The sequence below is a fragment of the Entelurus aequoreus genome, linkage group LG25 (genome assembly GCF_033978785.1).
Source record: "Entelurus aequoreus isolate RoL-2023_Sb linkage group LG25, RoL_Eaeq_v1.1, whole genome shotgun sequence".
NCBI lineage: Eukaryota > Metazoa > Chordata > Actinopteri > Syngnathiformes > Syngnathidae > Entelurus > Entelurus aequoreus.
The window spans coordinates 21428734-21448164 of record NC_084755.1 but is presented as its reverse complement, the minus strand read 5'-3'; the positions used below and the strand labels follow the sequence as shown (position 1 = coordinate 21448164).

Here is a 19431-nt window from a genome sequence, read left to right as displayed (position 1 = left end):
AACACAAAGGTCACAATAACTGTTATAGTTTATTGGTCACAGATTGAACTCAACAAGCTGAGAAAGGAAAAAGTTGGAGAAGCTAAAGAGTCCATCCACAGGGTCAGATGGCTGTTGGTTAGTGGTACTTCCTCCAGCGATCATGTTCTAGAAGGGAAGACAAGCAAAGCATGTTGACATGAAAAACACTTCGTCATGCACTAAAACAATAGGCCCTTTTCCACCGCAGGAATTTTTTCAGAAAACTTATTTAATAAAGATCCCCTGTGTTTCCACCAAAAACTACACGGGTACATTTAGTTCTTTCGGAATCTTTCAGAGTTCTTCCTAGCTTGGTGGGACTTTTCCAACAACCAGGAACTTTTTTGGGGGCGGGCTGCGCTGTCGAACGCTGACTGATTGAACACAGTTGGGGGCGTTCTTAAAAAGTTTATTTTTGAAACTCACGACCGCCATTGGAAGATATGCGGTGACTTTTATTTCTTGTTCATTTCTATTACAGCAAACTTAACAGAGAGAAAAAAGAACAAAAGGAGCTTTCAAAATGCAGGAACATTTGTGGAGCATTGTGTGCTAAAAACGCTATCAGTGGAATTATTTGAGTGTTTTTACGCAGCCATAGTCTTTCAACTACCGTATTTTCCGCACTACAAGGCGCACCTAAAAACCTCCAATTTTGTCAAAAGCTGACAGTGCGCCTTATAATCCGGTGCGCCTTATATATGGACCAATATTGAGCCTCCAACAGGTAAATGTTTCAATCAATCGCAACTACGGTAAGCAGCCGCCAACTTAATTTTCCCCGTAGAAGGAGAAGCGCGCGGTGCATGCTGGGATATATGATTGCGCGAGGCGTGCCTTTTCATTTCCATTTGTTTGTTTATGTAAAAGACCCCAAAATGGCTCCTATTAAGAGACACGCTTACGATGCAGAGTTTAAAGGCCTACTGAAAGGAATTTTTTTAATTTAAACGGGGATAGCGGATCTATTCTATGTGTCATACTTGATCATTTCGTGATATTGCCATATTTTTGCTAAAAGGATTTAGTATAGAACAGGGGTCACCAACGCGGTGCCCGCGGGCACCAGGTCGCCCGTAAGGACCAGGGGCCGTACTTATCAAGCTTCTTAGAGTGCCATTTTACACTTAAGTCCTGAGAATTTGCGAAATTTAGTCCTACTCTCAAACTTAAGAATAAAAGCTTTTTATCAACGTTCTTAAGTCTAAGAATCACTCCTACTCTCCACGATATTTAAGAGACCTTCAGAGGTGTCTTAAGTGGTTAGGAGTTGCCAGCAGGGGATGGCACTGAGGCGAGAGAGACGTGCGCGAACGTTCAGGGAACGGAACAATGTTTTTTGTTTTTTTTGATGACGACAAACGGTATTGTTTAGACAGAGCGGATATTATTTTTGTCACAGATTTAATACTTTTCGATTCCTTGTTGATTTCTGCATGTGTCTGCAGTGGGCTAGTATATATAGAGCCACCCACACCAGTTTCAAATTAGTTGCCTAATTAATGAATTGGAAAGAAAATGTTATGACAGTAGCGTATGTGTGTGGCCGTGAGGTGAGTGACGTCAGTGAGTGTGTGGGCGATAGAAGAGAGGGAGCGGTAGCGTGAGTGCCGGCGGGGACTAGTTTGTTTTGTATTATTTTGTAGTTTATTGTCAAAATATACACTCCCATTGTCCACTTAAATATTTCCAAGATATTTCTTTATTCTTAGACAACGGATTCCCTTCCGTGATTGGTCATTTCTATGGAAACAGAAATGACGTCACCTAAAATTCCGTTTACGGCACATAGTAATGTCGTAATTCAGCTCTGAGTGTGACACTTAAGATTCAGTCCTACACTTCGCTGAAAGTGTGAGTAAGACGCTTGATAACTAACTTTTAAGTGCAGCTTTCAGCGAATAATTTATTTACTCTTAAGTCAACTCTTAGCAGACTTCTTAGGAGTAATTCTAAGAAGCTTGATAAGTACGGCCCCAGATGAGTCGCCCGCGGGCCTGTTCTAAAAATAAAAAAAATAAAAATACAAAAAAATGTTTTTATTTACTTTTATTTTATTTTTTAAATTAAATCTACATAGAAAAAACACAAGATACACTTTCAATCAGTGCATCAACCCAAACAACCTCCCCCATGCACACTCATCCACACACACTCACACAAAAGGGGTTATTTCTTTCTGCTACCAATATTCTGGTTCCCACAACATAGACAACACATCTGCAAGGGACACAGTCCCTGAAGCACACATGATTGTATAGGCTGCTGGTCCACTAACATTTTCATTAATTACTATTTTTTATGTAATTATTTTTATATTGTTATACTTACTTTTTTATCCAAGAAAATGTTTATTTATTTATCTTATTCTATTTTTTAAAAAAGGGCCTTATCTTCAACAAACCAGGTTGTCAATGAAATTAGATTTGTTTAAAGGGTTTTTTAAACCAGGTCCAGTCCAGATAATGTCCATGTCGGACTCAGCAACACACACCTTCATTCATGTACACAGAAAAAAATTAGGGAACACAACAGATTGCATATCATTTATAAACAAAATTACATTTTCAAAATAAGCATTTATGTACAGTCCAGATTATGTCCAGGTCACTCAAATTAGGGAACACAACAACAGATATCATATAATCTATAAACATAATTATACTTTCAAAATAAGCCTTTGAGGACTTCTCATCTTTTTTTTTTATGTTTTTTGGCATCATTATCATTTTCAACCATGTAACTTTCTAAAGTTAGAAAATACTGAATAAATGTTTTAAAGAAAGTAATACTAAGTGAATATCTGTTTTTGGCCTTAAAAATAAACATTTTACCGCGTACTATAATTAAATTGACTAAATCATGATTGTCAATGAACTCTCCTAAAATAACAGAAACCACATTAAGCTTCATAAACAAACCAATCCTTAAACACATTTTTTCAACTTCCACCCAAAACAAAGACACAATATGACAATACCAAAACAAATGCAGGGTGGATTCAGGCTCCTGACAACAAAATCGGCAATCATCTGACTCTGTCATATTCCATAATTTTAACATTTTCCCTGTGGGTAAGAAGTTATAAATAATTCTAAATTGAAAATAACGATTTTGCACATCGATAGTGGTTTTATAGATTAGTTTGAATATGGCATCCCATGGCAACGGGCAGTCAAAAAAGTCCTCCCATTTTCCATTTGTGTTGTATGAGGCAGCCTTCAAAGATTTCTTTATTAAATAAAAATTATATATTTTTCTATTTATTTTAGTTCCTTTTTTCCAACTAGAATTTCTTATTAGAGGTTTACAAACTAATAATTTAGTAGTTCCATAATTAATTATTTTTTTCCATCTTTTCCCAATTACTCCAGTTAGTTGATAAAATGAAAAGCTTGAGCAAGCATCACCATACATAGCTCTAAATTCATCATACTTCATAATTTTACCATTCTCATTGATAATATCATTGACAAAAATGATTCGTCTTTCAAACATATTTTTCCAAAAGAAAGGCTTTCCATCTATTACAATATTAGAGTTCATCCATATTAACTGCTGCAAAATATCGTCTCTTTTTTCTGGCACATAAAATTGAAAACACCACTATGAGTGTTCTTATGAGTGTTTCCTTTCTGAACCCCGCCATGTTTCCCAGCAGACTCTCTGGGAGGGGATCACTTGTAAAAAAGGATACAATTTCTTTTGATAAAGTACATGTTTTTTGTCCAACAGGACATTTGTGTACCACTCAATGTTTAAATACATCTTTGGAACAATTGATGCTTTTAAAGACAGACACATAGCTTCAAGGTTGAGAAGTTTCAGGCCCCCATATTCATACTCTTTGTACAAAACCTTTCTTTTAATCTTTTCTGGTTTGCCGTTCCAGACAAAATCGAAGACCCTCCGCTCATAAATCTTAAAAAAGTTTTGTGATGGAGCTGGTAATGACAAAAACAAATAAATAAATTGAGGAATAATTAACGAGTTGGCAATAGACATTTTACCATACAAGGTTAGGGATTTCCCTTTCCATAATTGCATAATTTTGTCCAGCTTTCTTAGTCGATTATCATAATTTACTGAGCCTAGATCTTCCAGATTTTCTGGGACAACAACACCAAGTATGTTAACTTGTCCATCTGTCCACAAAACAGGCACTTTGCATTCCATTCGAAAGGACGTTCCCTTTAGATTTCCGATCCTTAACATTTTACATTTATCATAATTAAGCTTAAGGCCAGATTGCTGTGAAAATATGTCCAAAAGATTAAGAAGGTTCTGCAAACAATGAGGAAAAATCTTATCTTTGTGAATCAGCCTTTTCTGACATGAACTTCATCAAGAACAAACACAGAACACGCCTCACTGATGCACATCTGCAAGACTCACTGAGAGTTGCAGTGTCAAGTTACACACCAGAGTACAACACACTAGTTAACAGCATGCAATGCCAGGCTTCCCACTAACTGACAAAGAAACAGATAACAGATTTGGTGTCCAGTTCAAAGTGTGACATGATTTAAAAATTTGAGAGTTTACTTTTGTATTTTACATGAGTTATTATTTGTACAAACATGGTGCAAAGTAATTCATGATTTGTTAAAAAATGTTAGTGGCTAGCTAGTTAAAATGGGATATTGTGATTTCACAAGACTGTCTTAGAAGTGATCATTTGAAAATGTTCAATTTGAAAAATGTGCACTTAGAGAAAATATAAAAATAAAGTGTTGCATATTGATATTTATCTGTTTCTATATATATTTATTGTGAGAAATCATTAAGATGATCAGTGTTTCCACAAAGATAAATATCATTAATTATTAATAATAACAGAGTTAAAGGTAAATTGAGCAAATTGGCTACTTCTGGCAATTTATTTAAGTGTGCATCTAACTGGTAGCCCTTCGCATTAATCAGTACCCAAGAAGTAGCCCTTGGTTTCAAAAAGGTTGGTGACCCCTGGTATAGAACGACGATAAAAATCGCAACTTTTGGTATCTGATAAAAAAAAGGCTTGCCCCTACCGGAAGTAGCATGACGTAGTCAATTGAACATTTCCGCAAAGTTCCCTATTGTTTACAATGATGGCCGCCAGAAGTGAGAGCGATTCGGACCGAGAAAGCGACGATTTCCCCATTAATTTGAGCGAGGATGAAAGATTTGTGGATGAGGAAAGTGCAAGTGAAGGACTAGTGGGGAGTGGAAGCGATTCAGATAGGGAAGATGCTGTGAGAGCCGGGGGTGACCTGGGGCCGTACTTATCAAGCTTCTCAGAATTACTCCTAAGAAGTCTGCTAAGAGTTGACTTAAGAGTAAATAAATTATTCGCTGAAAGCTGCACTTAAAAGTTAGTTATCAAGCGTCTTACTCACACTTTCAGCGAAGTGTAGGACTGAATCTTAAGTGTCACACTCAGAGCTGAATTACGACATTACTATGTGCCGTAAATGGAATTTTAGGTGACGTCATTTCTGTGTCCATAGAAATGACCAATCACGAAAGGGAATCCGTTATCTAAGAATAAAGAAATATCTTGGAAATATTTAAGTGGACAATGGGAGTGTATATTTTGACAATAAACAACAAAATAATACAAAACAAACTAGTCCCCGCCGGCACTCACGCTACCGCTCCCTCTCTTCTGTCGCCCACACACTCACTGACGTCACTCACCTCACGGCCACACACATACGCTACTGTCATAACATTTTCTTTCCAATTCATTAATTAGGCAACTAATTTGAAACTGGTGTGGGTGGCTCTATATATACTAGCCCACTGCAGCCACATGCAGAAATCAACATGGAATCGAAAAGTATTAAATCTGTGACAAAAATAATACCCGCTCTGTCTAAACGATACCGTTTTATCAGCTGCTCGTCATCAAACAAATACAGAACATCGTTCCGCTCCCTGAATGTTCGCGCACGTCTCTCTCGCCTCAGTGCCATCCCCTGCTGGCAACTCCTAACCACTTAAGACACCTCTGAAGGTCTCTTAAATATCGTGGAGAGTAGGAGTGATTCTTAGACTTAAGAACGTTGATAAAAAAGCTTTTATTCTTAAGTTTGAGAGTAGGACTAAATTTCGCAAATTCTCAGGACTTAAGTATAAAATGGCACTCTAAGAAGCTTGATAAGTACGGCCCCTGATATTCAGCTGGGAATGACTACAACAGTAAATAAACACAAGACATATATATACTCTATTAGCCACAACACAACCAGGCTTATATTTAATATACCACAAATTAATCCCGCATAAAAACACCTAGGTGTTTGTTATGCTAGCTCCTAGCAACTAGCTCCCGTCCATATAACCCGCCAATACAATTCAAACACCTGCACAACACACACACTCACTCAGCCCAAAGGACCGTTCACCTAACCCAAGGTTCATAAAGCTTATATATTTAACCAAAGTTACGTACATGACACGCACGTACGGGCAAGCGATCAAATGTTTGGAAGCGCGCGGGTGGGACCTGATATTCAGCTGGGAATGACTACAACAGTAAATAAAAAAGACACATATATACTCTATTAGCCACAACACAACCAGGCTTATATTTAATATGCCACAAATTAATCCCGCATAAAAACACTTAGGTGTTTGTTATGCTAGCTCCTAGCTACTAGCTCGAGCGGTTTATATGGACGGGATCCCATCCATATAACCCGCCAATACAATTCAAACACCTGCACAACACACACACTCACTCAGCCCAAAGGACCGTTCACCTAACCCAAGGTTCATAAAACGTATATATTTAACCAAAGTTACGTACGTGACACGCACGTACGGGCAAGCGATCAAATGTTTGGAAGCGCAGCTGCGTACTCACGGTATCGCGTCTGCGTCTGTGTATCCAAATCAAAGTCCTCCTGGTAAGAGTCTCTGTTGTCCGAGTTCTTCGATCTTGACTGTATCTTTCGGGAATGTAAACAATGAAACACCGGCTGCGTTGTGTTGCTGACTTCCCTCGCAAAATACTCCGCTTCGCACCGACAACTTTCTTCTTTGCTTGCTCAGCTTCTTTCTCCATAATGCAATGAACAAATTGCAACAGATTCACAAACACAGATGTCCAGAATACTGTGGAATAATGAGATGAAAACAGCTATTTCGTATTGGCTTCAATGGGGAGCCATACCTCTGTTTCACTGGCTACGTCACGCGCATACGTCATCCTCCAAAGGCGTTTTCAACCGGAAGTTTAGCGGGAAATTTAAAATTGCACCTTATAAGTTAACCCGGCCGTATTGGCATGTGTTGCAATGTTAAGATTTCATCATTGATATATAAACTATCAGACTGCGTGGTCGGTAGTAGTGGGTTTCAGTAGGCCTGTAAACTTAAAGACGATCAGTCACGCAGTAGAACACTGGAATAGAGCAGCAGCGACACTGACTCGATTAATGACAACTTCGCCCAACTGTTTAATTCTGACACTGAAGAAGAAGAATTCGAGGGATTCGTGGATGAGGAATAACTTCATAAAGTAACCTGACATGTTTATTTTGTGTGTTGTGATGTGTGACATTAACGTTTGAGCAACGTTGAGTTATTGATATATTGTTATTGCTCTGCACTATTTCGAGTGTTACTATATTGTGATTGCACTAACGTTTGATTTACCGTTACAGTATCACTGTTTTTTACGTGTTTATTGAATCAGGGAAAAGTTCCCCTCCCCTATGTGATATAAATGTTGCACTACATGTTATACCTTGCTGTTGTTAAAAGATAAACAAAACACCACGTCACTGACTTTACCTCGGGGAAAATAATAAAACAGCTGTTTATTCATTTGAGCGAACAGAGTTGTCAGAACGCTGGTTTTTAATCTATTAATAAAGTTTGACTGACCTATCTGACTGTTTTGTTGACATTCCCTTTAGCGCAGTTCCATCTAATGGATGCATAACGTAACCCCAGCCTCTACTGTAGCGTCTATTCTATGCGCCTTATAATGCGGTGCGCCTTATATATGAACAAAGTTTTAAAATATGCCATTCATTGAAGGTGCGCCTTATAATCCGGTGCGCCTTAGTGCGGAAAATACGGTATATGGAGTTTGTCGTTTTACTTTTTACAAACATTTTCTTAAGAGAAGTGGACGGACTCTTTTAAACATTTACGCAGGGGTATGAAGCGTAAACAGCAACCTCACATGCTTACTACTCTGACTTCATTGGATAAATGTGAAAAAAAGAAGGCAGCACACAAGTGGAAAGAAGGTAAATAAAATCAAATATAACTATTTACTTTATTACATATCGTATAAGTAGTCAAGTGACACTCCATTAGGGCAGTTATTAGTCTGAGTGAACAGAATGCTAACGCTGATGCCGATGTGTGTGTCGTCAGCTTGAGATAAACACTGACATTTATTAATCATATAATATTTAAAGCTGAAATGGACTACAAGGAACCACTTGACCCTCATGAATTAATCATTTACAGAGAGGACAACTTTCTGACTGTTGGACATTGCGGACAAGTCTGACTTTTTATGAACAATTCAGTACACTTAATTTTATAAATCATATTGTTTCGTATATGATTGATTTGTATTTCATTTACCATATTTTTCGGAGTATAAGTCGCTCCGGAGTATAAGCCGCACCGGCCGAAAATGCATAATAAAGAAGGAAAAAAACATATATATGTCGCACTGGAGTTTAAGTCGCATTTTTTGGGGAAATTTATTTGATAAAACCCAACACCAAGAATAGACATTTGAAAGACAATTTAAAATAAATAAAGAATAGTGAACAACAGGCTGAATAAGTGTACGTTATATGACGCATAAATAACCAACGGAGAACGTGCCTGGTATGTTAACGTAACATATTATGGTAAGAGTCATTCAAATAACTATAACATATAGAACATGCTATACGTTTACCAAACAATCTGTCACTCCTGATTGCTAAATCCGATGAAACCTTATACGTCTAGTCTCTTACGTGAATGAGCTAAATAATATTATTTGATATTTTAAGGTAATTTGTTAATAATTTCACACATACGTTGCTCTTGAGTATAAGTCGCACCCCCGGCCAAACTATGAAAAAAACTGACTTATAGTCCGAAAAATACGGTACTTACTTTTTGGTTAAAGAACTGTGACCTAATATTGACTGTTTATTTATATGGTATCATCAGCCTGATTTGTATAAACTACCCTGAACTGTGAAATGCGGTGGAAACACAAATCACTCACTTCTACAGGAACCTACAGATCCAGGAACCAGAGGTTCCAGGAACCCAAAGTTCCTGAACTTTAGGTGGAAAGGGGCCTAATACTATCCTGTAAGATCAAGAGGGAGGATTTCTTACTGAGGTGATCATATTCCCAAATATAGCTGATGATCACATAGCCAGCGAGCATCATAGAAATGCCACCAATGCCTCCCTTCTTCACATGAAAGTACTTGTGGTAGTATCTGTCACGGCCTAATGACATAGCAAACAATGCACATATTAAGCACAAAACAATACACCAAATAATAAAACAGGGATTCCTCACCCCTGCGAATGGCGCTGATGATTCCATTGGGAGTAAAGTCTCGTGATCCCAGCCAGCTTCCCAACTCGCCCAGTTTCACTTCCATCAGACGCTTCTCAGCAACAGCAACTGTTAAGAGGTGGAACCCATTGCATAATCAATTAAATGATGCATAGCAACAAAAATCTCAAATCCTAACATGATTATTAACACACACATTATTTATAGTTAAAAGCTGTGTTTTGATTGGGTTACACCTGTATTGACACAATTAGGTCATAAGTAATGATAGGTTATGACAGCACAGAGCCTACTTAATAATTAAATGGTCAAGCAATGTATTTTTTTTTTACATCTGCGGTCCCCTCCAAGGTTTCTCATTGTAACCCGTTGGGTTGAGTTGTTCCTTGCCCTGATGTGGGATCTGAGCAGAGGATGTCTTTGTGGCCTTTGAGACACTTGTGGTTAGGGCTGGGCGATATGACTAAAAAATGTATCACGATATAAGTGTTTCATATCAGTCGATATCGATAATTATTGATAACATTTAAAAAAAACAAACTATTCTAAATAAAGACCAGGAGAAAAAAGGCTGAATTTAAATACTTTTATTTTAAATATAACCTTTAACCTTTAGAACGAGGTCAGCATTATGAAAAACAGTCAAATAAATGAGAATACTGGTCGATGTGCAAATATTGACATTAAATAAATGCTTAATCCAACAAAATGTGCAAAGTATTGTAATTAAGAAATTAGTAGTGTACAACTCAGGCTTTAAAGCCATATTGGTAACAATATATGCAAATAAATAACAGTCACATTAAGCAAGCAAAAACAAACATGTCTTACAGAATATTGTAAACATCGGAATAAACTTGCGTCTGAACATCTGTGACAAAACAAACCTGTTACCCTCTTCAGTCATTTATGGAAAAATCAAACCAACTTCAGTATCTCCTTTTCCACGGATTCCCTGCACATTGTGTAAAGCTTAGGAATAGCAGTCTTGGAAAAGTGCTTTCGGCCAGGTAGAACATAACGGGGGTCGAGGATGTGTATGAGATTCTTGTACCCTGACTTCTCAACTATGCTGAGCGGTAGCATGTCCTTCGCTAATTGATACACCACTGCATCCGTTATTTCTTTATAACGTTTTGAATTTTTGTCGTATGGCACTGCTGCCGAGTAATACTGTCTGCGGCAACAACAGACCAGCATCGCTTCGGTGCTGTTCCACTTGCACCGGCTGATGTCGATGGTTGTGGCTTTTTGATACTGCTGTACTCCAGCGGGTGAGAGCGGCTCAGGTGGTAAAATAAGTTTGCCGTGTTCCCAGACTTGGTCGGGACGACGACCTTGCAAAGTTTGCTGATTCGTATCGGATTTTTAAAAATCCAAAATACTGCCAAACTGGTGACGTGACGTTTCCTTTATTATTTACAATTTCCTCTCGTGCTGCCGCACTCATATTCCCGTTTCGTTTCACTCCTCGTCGTCAGTTAGCCGTTGTTGCCGTAATTTGTCAAATGTGGGGCAAAAGCGTTGCTATAAAAAGTAGGATTACTGCTAATATGTAGCATTATTTGAAAAGTCACCCGCTCGAGAATGAAGAGTGCTTACTCCGCACGTCAACATCTCCGTTCAGTGCCACACCAACAAAATGCAGAGGCAACCATTTCCACATCAACACCGTATGAAAAAAAAAAACGACATAAGGAGATAACGTCCGCCGGATCCTACCACATAGCGAAGGACGTACACAATTTGATTTCCTATTATGCAGCTCATTTTTATTTGACAGTTATTGAAATATCTTGTGTGACATCATGCACAAAAGTGCACTTTATTTGTTTTAAACTATTGTAGTGGCGTTCTGTACAAAAAGTGCACTTTAATTTAGTGTTGTTTTGATTTGTCATCTTGAGGACATCATGCACAAAAGTGCACTAATAGCTTGTTTTAAAATGTCTCTGACAATCTTGCACGTTCTGTTTTGAAATGACATGAATGTTTTTGCCACTGCTTAATAACTGTTTAATAAATACAGTTTTGCTAAATTGACTTAGTTGTGATTTCCCTCTCTGCATGAAAGTTTAAAATGAGCATATATTAATGCAGTATGAACAAGAATGTTTTAATGAAGACACATAAAATCATCATACTGCTGATGCATCAAGTGTTCATTCAAGGCTAAGGCAAAATATCGCGATATATGTCGTGTATCGCCATATGGCCTAAAAATATCGAGATATTAAAAAAAGGCCATATCGCCCAGCCCTAATTGATTGATTTTTCAGTTACTGGTGAGGTTAACAGCGACATTCAATATCTATTTTTAGTAGATTAGCCTATTGCATTCTACAACACTAAATCAAGTTAAATGCAAAGTAAGAAGTGCACAAGCTCCATTATAGCCTAAATGTATAATACGTTAATGAGACAGTGTAAAAATACAAGCTAGCAAGCTAGCCACTAGCAGGCAATTTCATTAATGTAAAACATGCAGTGGCAAGAGATCAAAAAATATCTATGTCTGAAATTACCTTATTTTGCACAATGTTTTATTTGAAGCGGTAATATTATACTGCAACAAAATAAGCAATGACAAGCAAAGTCCTTGACGTGACTCGTAGGGTGACTTCACCGCGGCCTTTGGATGAAGTAAATTAAAAGTAGCTAATTCACTATCAATTTAACGGATTAAAGACACCAAATGTGTACGAACCGCGCGTCTATCATTATTACAGCACCAATAAATGATACAAATGTGAGTATTTACGTAGAGGGCACGCCACATTACCTGGTCTGTCCGCCATCTTGACCGGTGGTGTTAACTGAAGCAAGGAATGATGGGAACTCGCCGCGGAGCATTATGGGATATAGTGTAGTTTTATAGTCTTTTCACTAGATGGCAGCAATATAAGGCAATTTACAATCCATTAAAATGTATCTGTACAGTATGTGATTTTAGACGCATAGCATGTTTCATGTTTGAACTGATTACTTTAGAATAAAATTAATCAATTAGAATTAGCTGACATTTTCCATGCAATATAAAGTGGCAATAAGCAGGCTATTCTCAGCTTTTTCGTTCAATCCAATATTTTCCCTCTAGGTTTTCTCACTAGTGATCTGGAGATTCAGTCAAACTGCTGTACTTTAAAAATAGAGATTTCCAGAAACTAAAGAGTATTTTTTTTGTGTGAAAGTAGTGAATCGGTGAACATCACAGCAGCCTGCAGCACTATTGTATCTGCAGATATAGAACAAAACCAATACTGGTTAGTGTGTGTGAGTGGAAGGGATGGAAGACAAAGTGTAGATCAATACACACACACACACACACACACACACACACACACACACACACACACACACACACACACACACACACACACACACACACACACACACACACACACACACACACACACACACACACACACACACACACACACACACACACACACATTATTGTATTTCTCACCTTCTTGAGACCTTTGGAAAATGCATACCTCTTTAGGACCACCCTTTCCAGATATATAAATATTTGTATTTACAACAATAATAATATATACATACAATGCAAATATATTCTTTTAGTAAATTTTTTTTTTTTTAAATATTTTGTTTGTAATTGGTTTTTAATCATCATTATTAACTTCAAGTTATTACAGTATGTCTCTCTATATATATTCTTTTATTTTATTTTTTTATTAATTTTGGCCAAAGGGGGCACATTTCAATTTCTTACACACACTTGTTATTACATATGTTGACCAGAGTGGGAGCACTTTTAAAACTGACACACAATGAATTTGAAAAATCCCTCCTTTTTTGGACCACCCTAATTTTGATAGACTTCACCACCAGGGGTGCAAATGAGATCTCTCTTTTTTTTAATGTGATTAAGGCCGATAACAAACGAGTCACGGACCACAGATGGCCCCTGTGCCGCACTTTGGGCAACCCAGCTGTTGAAGCTAACTGTAAATGGCCACTATAGTCTTAGTACCGTAGTGTATTTGTTCATCCTACGGTCACATATGGGACACGGGTTGTCTTACGTCAGCACCGGAAGTCGTAAAATCAGCTGTTCACCTGGCGGGTTTTTTCGGGGATGAATCGGGAATCCTTCTTTAGCTGCTGTCTTGTTTCATCATATATTGCTGCCTTTGCACCTGTCAATGTTTAATTTTGTATGCACATTAAATCAACAAAATATCCAGACTTTGGAGCAATGTTCACAGACTCTAGTATTTGGCTCTCTATTAGATGCAATGGTTTTCCGTATTGGGACCATGATTTCGGTCCTAACTTGTTCACCGGTCCTCCGATGGAAGGTACTTTTCCTTGTTGTTGTCTCAAGAAGGGTAGCAATACAAGAACACACACCCACACACACACATACAGATACACACACACTGTGCACAGTAGTAGTCTTGGCCTTTATCCAAGGCTGTGCTGCAACCTATTGCATTCATTAGAGTGATTTGACAGCATACTTTAATTAGATGGAAGACTTATAAGTGTCCTGCTTAAGTAAATGTACTTTATCTTGATAATTTGACGGCACAGTGCCTCTCCTTTCTTACACTTTGGGCTACATGTACTTTTGATGGTCTTTTTAAAAAACAAAAAATTTTTAGTAAATACTGTCGTAAACACACAAAATGTGAAAAGGTCTCACATAAAACGGCACTGCATACAAAATATCTATTAAAAAGATAATATCTATTAAATTCAAACCTCCAATATTTATGTTGTTTTCTATTTTTAAAAAAATCTCCTGTAACTACTGAGGAAATTACCTGAATCACCTAAATTAAGTATATTTATTTTATATTTTTTATATTTGTCTTACAAATATAATAAATATAAATATCTTATTACTATAAAATATAAACAATATATGCATCAATTAATAAAAATAAAACCTTAAAAAACACATTGTGTGAAATAATGTTAACAAAAACAATAGTTAATAATAACTTAAGAGGAAGATACACTTTTTAGTAGCAATGTGCTGATCGATTACTATCAGTTTCATGAAAAAGTAAGATCACATTTGTCGATTAATGGCGATCACAAACGGCAATCTCTTCCGACTGACACTGTCATTTTTTTTTTTAGTCACACAACTGACAAGCGAGCAGCTAATAATGTGTCGCCATACACAATGAGTAACCATTCCCTAAACTAATAAATATCACCTCCATTATGGCATATACACTGCATGTATAGTATCTTAAGTATCATTGCCAAGTAACTTTATCACTGGAGGACAAGGCTAAACATGTTACACACAAACATGTTACACACAGCTAATGGCTATTCCCGCTAAGCTATCTTTAAGCAATGCAATAAATAAGTGCTTAGTGAACTTTCCTGATCGAAACATCCCTAATTTGAGGGATTTAAAGTACTATTATAAATACACAAGATGTGAATAGCTTCCACATAAAGCTATAATGCACACAAAAATGGCAGATAATATATATATTTTTGACTAAAAAGTTCACTGTTTCTTTTACTAATAAATATTTTTATGGTATTGTTATGTCAGAGGAATGTCATGCTATATAGCATGTTGCTAACAGTTCCTTTCCAATGCCACTAACTAATATAACAACTTTATAATAGCTGCACATGTAAAAATATCTATACAGTATACAAGACAAACTCAAAAACATTTAATATTGTGTAAAAATCCATTCATTTCAGCAATTCAACTTCAAATGTGAAACTAATATGTAATGTAAACTCATTAAATTCAAAGTGAAATATGTCAAGCTTTCATTTGGTATGAATTTGATGATCATGGTTTACAGTTTTTGCAAACCTAAAATTGTCTAAAATGTTAAATTCCAGGTTTTCAGCAAAATTACATCAAAAGAAGTCTTGAAATATTTTGAATTGCATGTTAGGAGCCTATGTCATATGTCAAATTTCACCTTGTAAATGTAATTGCTGGTAATTATATGCATGGTATTCCATTTTTTGAGTTTCCCCTGTACAGTCAGAATCCATATGAACAATTAATTTGGATAATTTTCTCTTTATTTTTCAAAATAAAAAAACATGAAATACTAAATGAGTATAAGAAACATTTTTATACAAAATAAGTAAATTATGAATGTAAACAAAAATACATGTATATGTAAAATAAACTCCAATTAAAAAATGGATTTAAAAAAAATTAATTAAACAAATACATATTTCTAAATATTTTAAAATATATATCGTAAATGTCCCTACTAATTGAGTCTGCCTTGTGCATCATAAAAAGCCATCACACGTCTGAAACAATACACGAGCCCGGGATCGAACCCAGGACTACTCAGGACCTTTGTATTGTGAGGCACATGCACTAACCCCTGTGTCACCGGGCTGCCTGTATATATATTAGGGCTGCAACTAACGATTAATTTGATAATCGATTAATCTGTCGATTATTACTTCGATTAATCGATTAATAATCCGATAAAAAAGACAAACTACATTCCTATCCTTTCCAGTATTTTATTGAAAAAAAAACAGCATACTGGCACCATACTTATTTTGATTATTGTTTCTCAGCTGTTTGTACATGTTGCAGTTTATAAATAAAGGTTTATTAAAAAAATAAAAATAAATAAATAAATAAAAATTAAAAAAATAAATAAAAATTGCCTCTGCGCATGCGCATAGCATAGATCCAACGAATCGATGACTAAATTAATCGGCAACTATTTTTATAATCGATTTTAATCGATTTAATCGATTAGTTGGCAGCCCTAATATATACAAGTATATATATATATATATATATATATATATATATATATATATATATATATATATATATATATATATATATATATATATATATATATATATACGTACAAAATATATATATCGTATGTTTACCATTTCACTCTTCATTGTGTCTAAAAAAAAATTGTCCATATCACAACAATTACTAATAATTTGTTCACTTCCTGTGTTCAAAATATACTAATGTTATAATAATAAAAGAAAATGATGAAGACGTATAAATAGAAAAGTTTATAGTGTTGACGGTTGTGTTACATTTATGTACCTTTGTGTAAATTGCAACAGTGCTGTGCGGAAAGCACATTCTGGCCTGTGTGTGACCTTGCCTGCATTGACTCACTGAAAGTATCTCTTTTCCTTTCCCGTTGCTCATTTAACAATGCACCATTGTTCCCAGTGTGGGCACTTTCCACTTTGTAGAGCCATATGCTCTCACCCCCCTCCAAACTGAGCCTACTCTCCCCCTCCCACCTTGTTTTCAGTGTATAAAAAATAAAGCATCGCTCTTCCTATTGCGCACTCTGCTCGAGATTCTCGAATAAATCTAAGAAAGACAGTTTTGTTTGACGATTTTATTACAATATTTCCAATACAACGGTAATATAATAATTATTAGTAATATTGGTTAGCAGCAACATCATCACTTTATCCAGATTCACTCGCTTGTTCATTGCTTTTGTTTGGCTTGTTTGCTGTAGCTTTGCCTTGGGACTTAATGCACTTCACAGCAGTCCATACACACACACGCACACACACATAGAAAAGCAGTTTGAGATGGATGATTTGATTCCGCTCAAAGAGGCAGGTGCCCTGGAGGTCTGCCACAGAGACAGCTCTTTGAAGCTGATGGAGGTGGAGAGAAGCATTCGGACATTCGAGAGAAGAGGTGACAGGGATGGAAGATGGGTCCATGGAGGAATGGAAAGAACCCGAAGAGGAGGGGGCTCTTGAATATGTCTGACCTTTAAACATCCATCTTCATCTTCATTGCATTTTCTTTTATCTTGTCAGTGTGGAACATGTCAGCCATGCAGCAGGAGATGTTTTCTTAATAGTGTCATCTCCTGTTGCTACAACAATCTCATTAGAGCTGTGCAGAACACCAGGGGGACCCGATGCTGTGAGGCGGTCACTGACCCTGAGGAAATATAGGAGTGACATCAAGATATGGAACGTGTTGGGGGCGGGGGAGCTCTGCACTGCAAAAAGTCAGTGTTAAAATTTTTTTTAAAAAAATACAGAAATTAGGGGTATTTTATTTGAACTAAGCAAAATTATCTGCCAATAGAACAAGAACATTTGGCTTGTCAAGACTTTCCAAAACATGTAAAATTAGCTAACCTCAATGAACCCAAAAATACCTTAAAATAAGTATATTCTCACTAATAACAAGTGCACTTTTCTTGGTAGAAAAAAAATAGACCTTTTTGCTCAATATGTTGAAAAATATTCTTAAATTAAGTAAATGCTAGTGCCCTTATCTTGACATCATAATATGCGCTCGGCATTACATTTCTTGAAACCAGCAAACTTATACTAAAAACTAATTTATTGTTCTTAATGGAAAGGCAACAATACAACCGCTTGTTACTCTAGCCGATCGGGCAAATCATATGGTATAAAAATGCATTTTCCATTGATAACATGACATCATGGCGCCAAGTGCGTGCTCTTTCAGTCAATTAGTGCGCATATATACAGCCCGGCCCCCGGCCAAAATCTTTTTAATTGTAATTTTGAGGAATTTATCTGAATGTGCATGAACTATTTCTGTTCAAAATTGTTTGAAATGTTAAATGTTTAAATATTAACTGTCAGTTCGTGCCAACTGTACTACTATATGAGTACGTATTTTCTATTGTTTCATTGAAAATAACACAGCAAAGTCCATTTGGCTGTCTTTCGTTTTAATTATGAGACACAATTGTGTCAAAGTCATGATTTTTTTTTTTCATGCTTGAAATAACAAAATTATTACTTTAAAAAAGTAGTTTTATACTTGTGAGTGTTGATGACACAGCTTTGCAACAGTTGATATTCTAGTTTCAAGCATGTTTTACTCAATATAGGTCATAAAATCTCAGCTACGAGCTGTAATATCTTACTGAGATCATTTAGGACCAAAACCCTTAAAACAAGTAAAACACTCTAACATGAAATCTGCTTAGTGAAAATAATGATCTTATCAGACAGAAAATAAGCAATATCACCCCTATTTGAGATATTTAATCTTACTTAGATGTCAACTTTTGCAATGTGTATGGACCATCCGACTCCGAATCGCGATAATGACCTCGTCCACGGAATCCCACTTAAATGGAATGTGTGCAAGTGGCAGCTTGACTAATTGAGGCTACACACTTGCACATGTGTGAGTCTTGCCTACACACAACATGAGTGGGGTCTACAAAGTTGAACATTTCATGATGATGATGGTTGACGTCCAAATAGTTCTAATTTCAGAACTTTTTAAGATCATTTTTCTTTTTTTCTCTATGAAAAAGCCTGATAAAGTTAAAGTTAAAGTCCCAACGATAGTCACACACACACTAGGTGTGGTGAAATTGTCCTCTGCATTTGACCAATCCCCATGTTCACCCCCTGGGAGGTGAGGGGAGCAGTGAGCAGCAGCGGTGGCCGCGCTCAGGAATCATTTTTGGTGATTTAACCCCCAATTCAAACCCTTGATGCTGACTGCCAAGCAGGGAGGCAATGGGTCCCATTTTTATACGACCTTCCAGTCTCAGAGCGGACACTCTAACCATAAGGCCACTGAGCAGGTTAAACAGACATACGCAGTGGTACCTCACTTTTTATATGCCTTTTAATAAAATTAGATTTTCAGATTTCGTATATAGTCTCGGTTATCGTGCCATATATCGTACCGTATTTGCCTGTGTATCATTCCGCAGAGTGCCCAAACAAAAAACCCACGTGTTGGTGACTCAGTCTTTGTGTGTTAATATTACGCTGAGTGGGTCCAACTGAGTTTGTATTGTGTCTTTACGTGTCAGGAGTTTCTTAAAAAACAGACTATAGTAGCTGCCACTAATAAATAATCTTTTGACACA

General features: G+C 36.6%; 1 protein-coding gene and 1 long non-coding RNA gene across 2 annotated transcripts in view; both read right to left on the bottom strand.

Moving 5' to 3' along the window:
* Positions 1–10: 10 nt before the first annotated feature.
* On the bottom strand, positions 11–12450 carry atp5mf (ATP synthase membrane subunit f). Its single transcript, XM_062036262.1, has 4 exons — positions 12345–12450; positions 9563–9670; positions 9373–9489; positions 11–147 (listed from the first exon to the last, which is right to left on the bottom strand). Exons 1-4 carry the CDS (start codon positions 12358–12360, stop codon positions 119–121), a joined length of 270 nt encoding a protein of 89 aa, XP_061892246.1. The 5' UTR covers positions 12361–12450; the 3' UTR covers positions 11–118.
* A 4511-nt stretch (positions 12451–16961) lies between these two features.
* LOC133642274 (uncharacterized) overlaps positions 16962–19431 on the bottom strand; it is an 88024-nt gene continuing 85554 nt past the window's right edge. The window contains exon 4 of the long non-coding RNA XR_009824490.1: positions 16962–17498. This is a non-coding gene — a long non-coding RNA (uncharacterized LOC133642274). The remainder of the gene's footprint in view (positions 17499–19431) is intronic.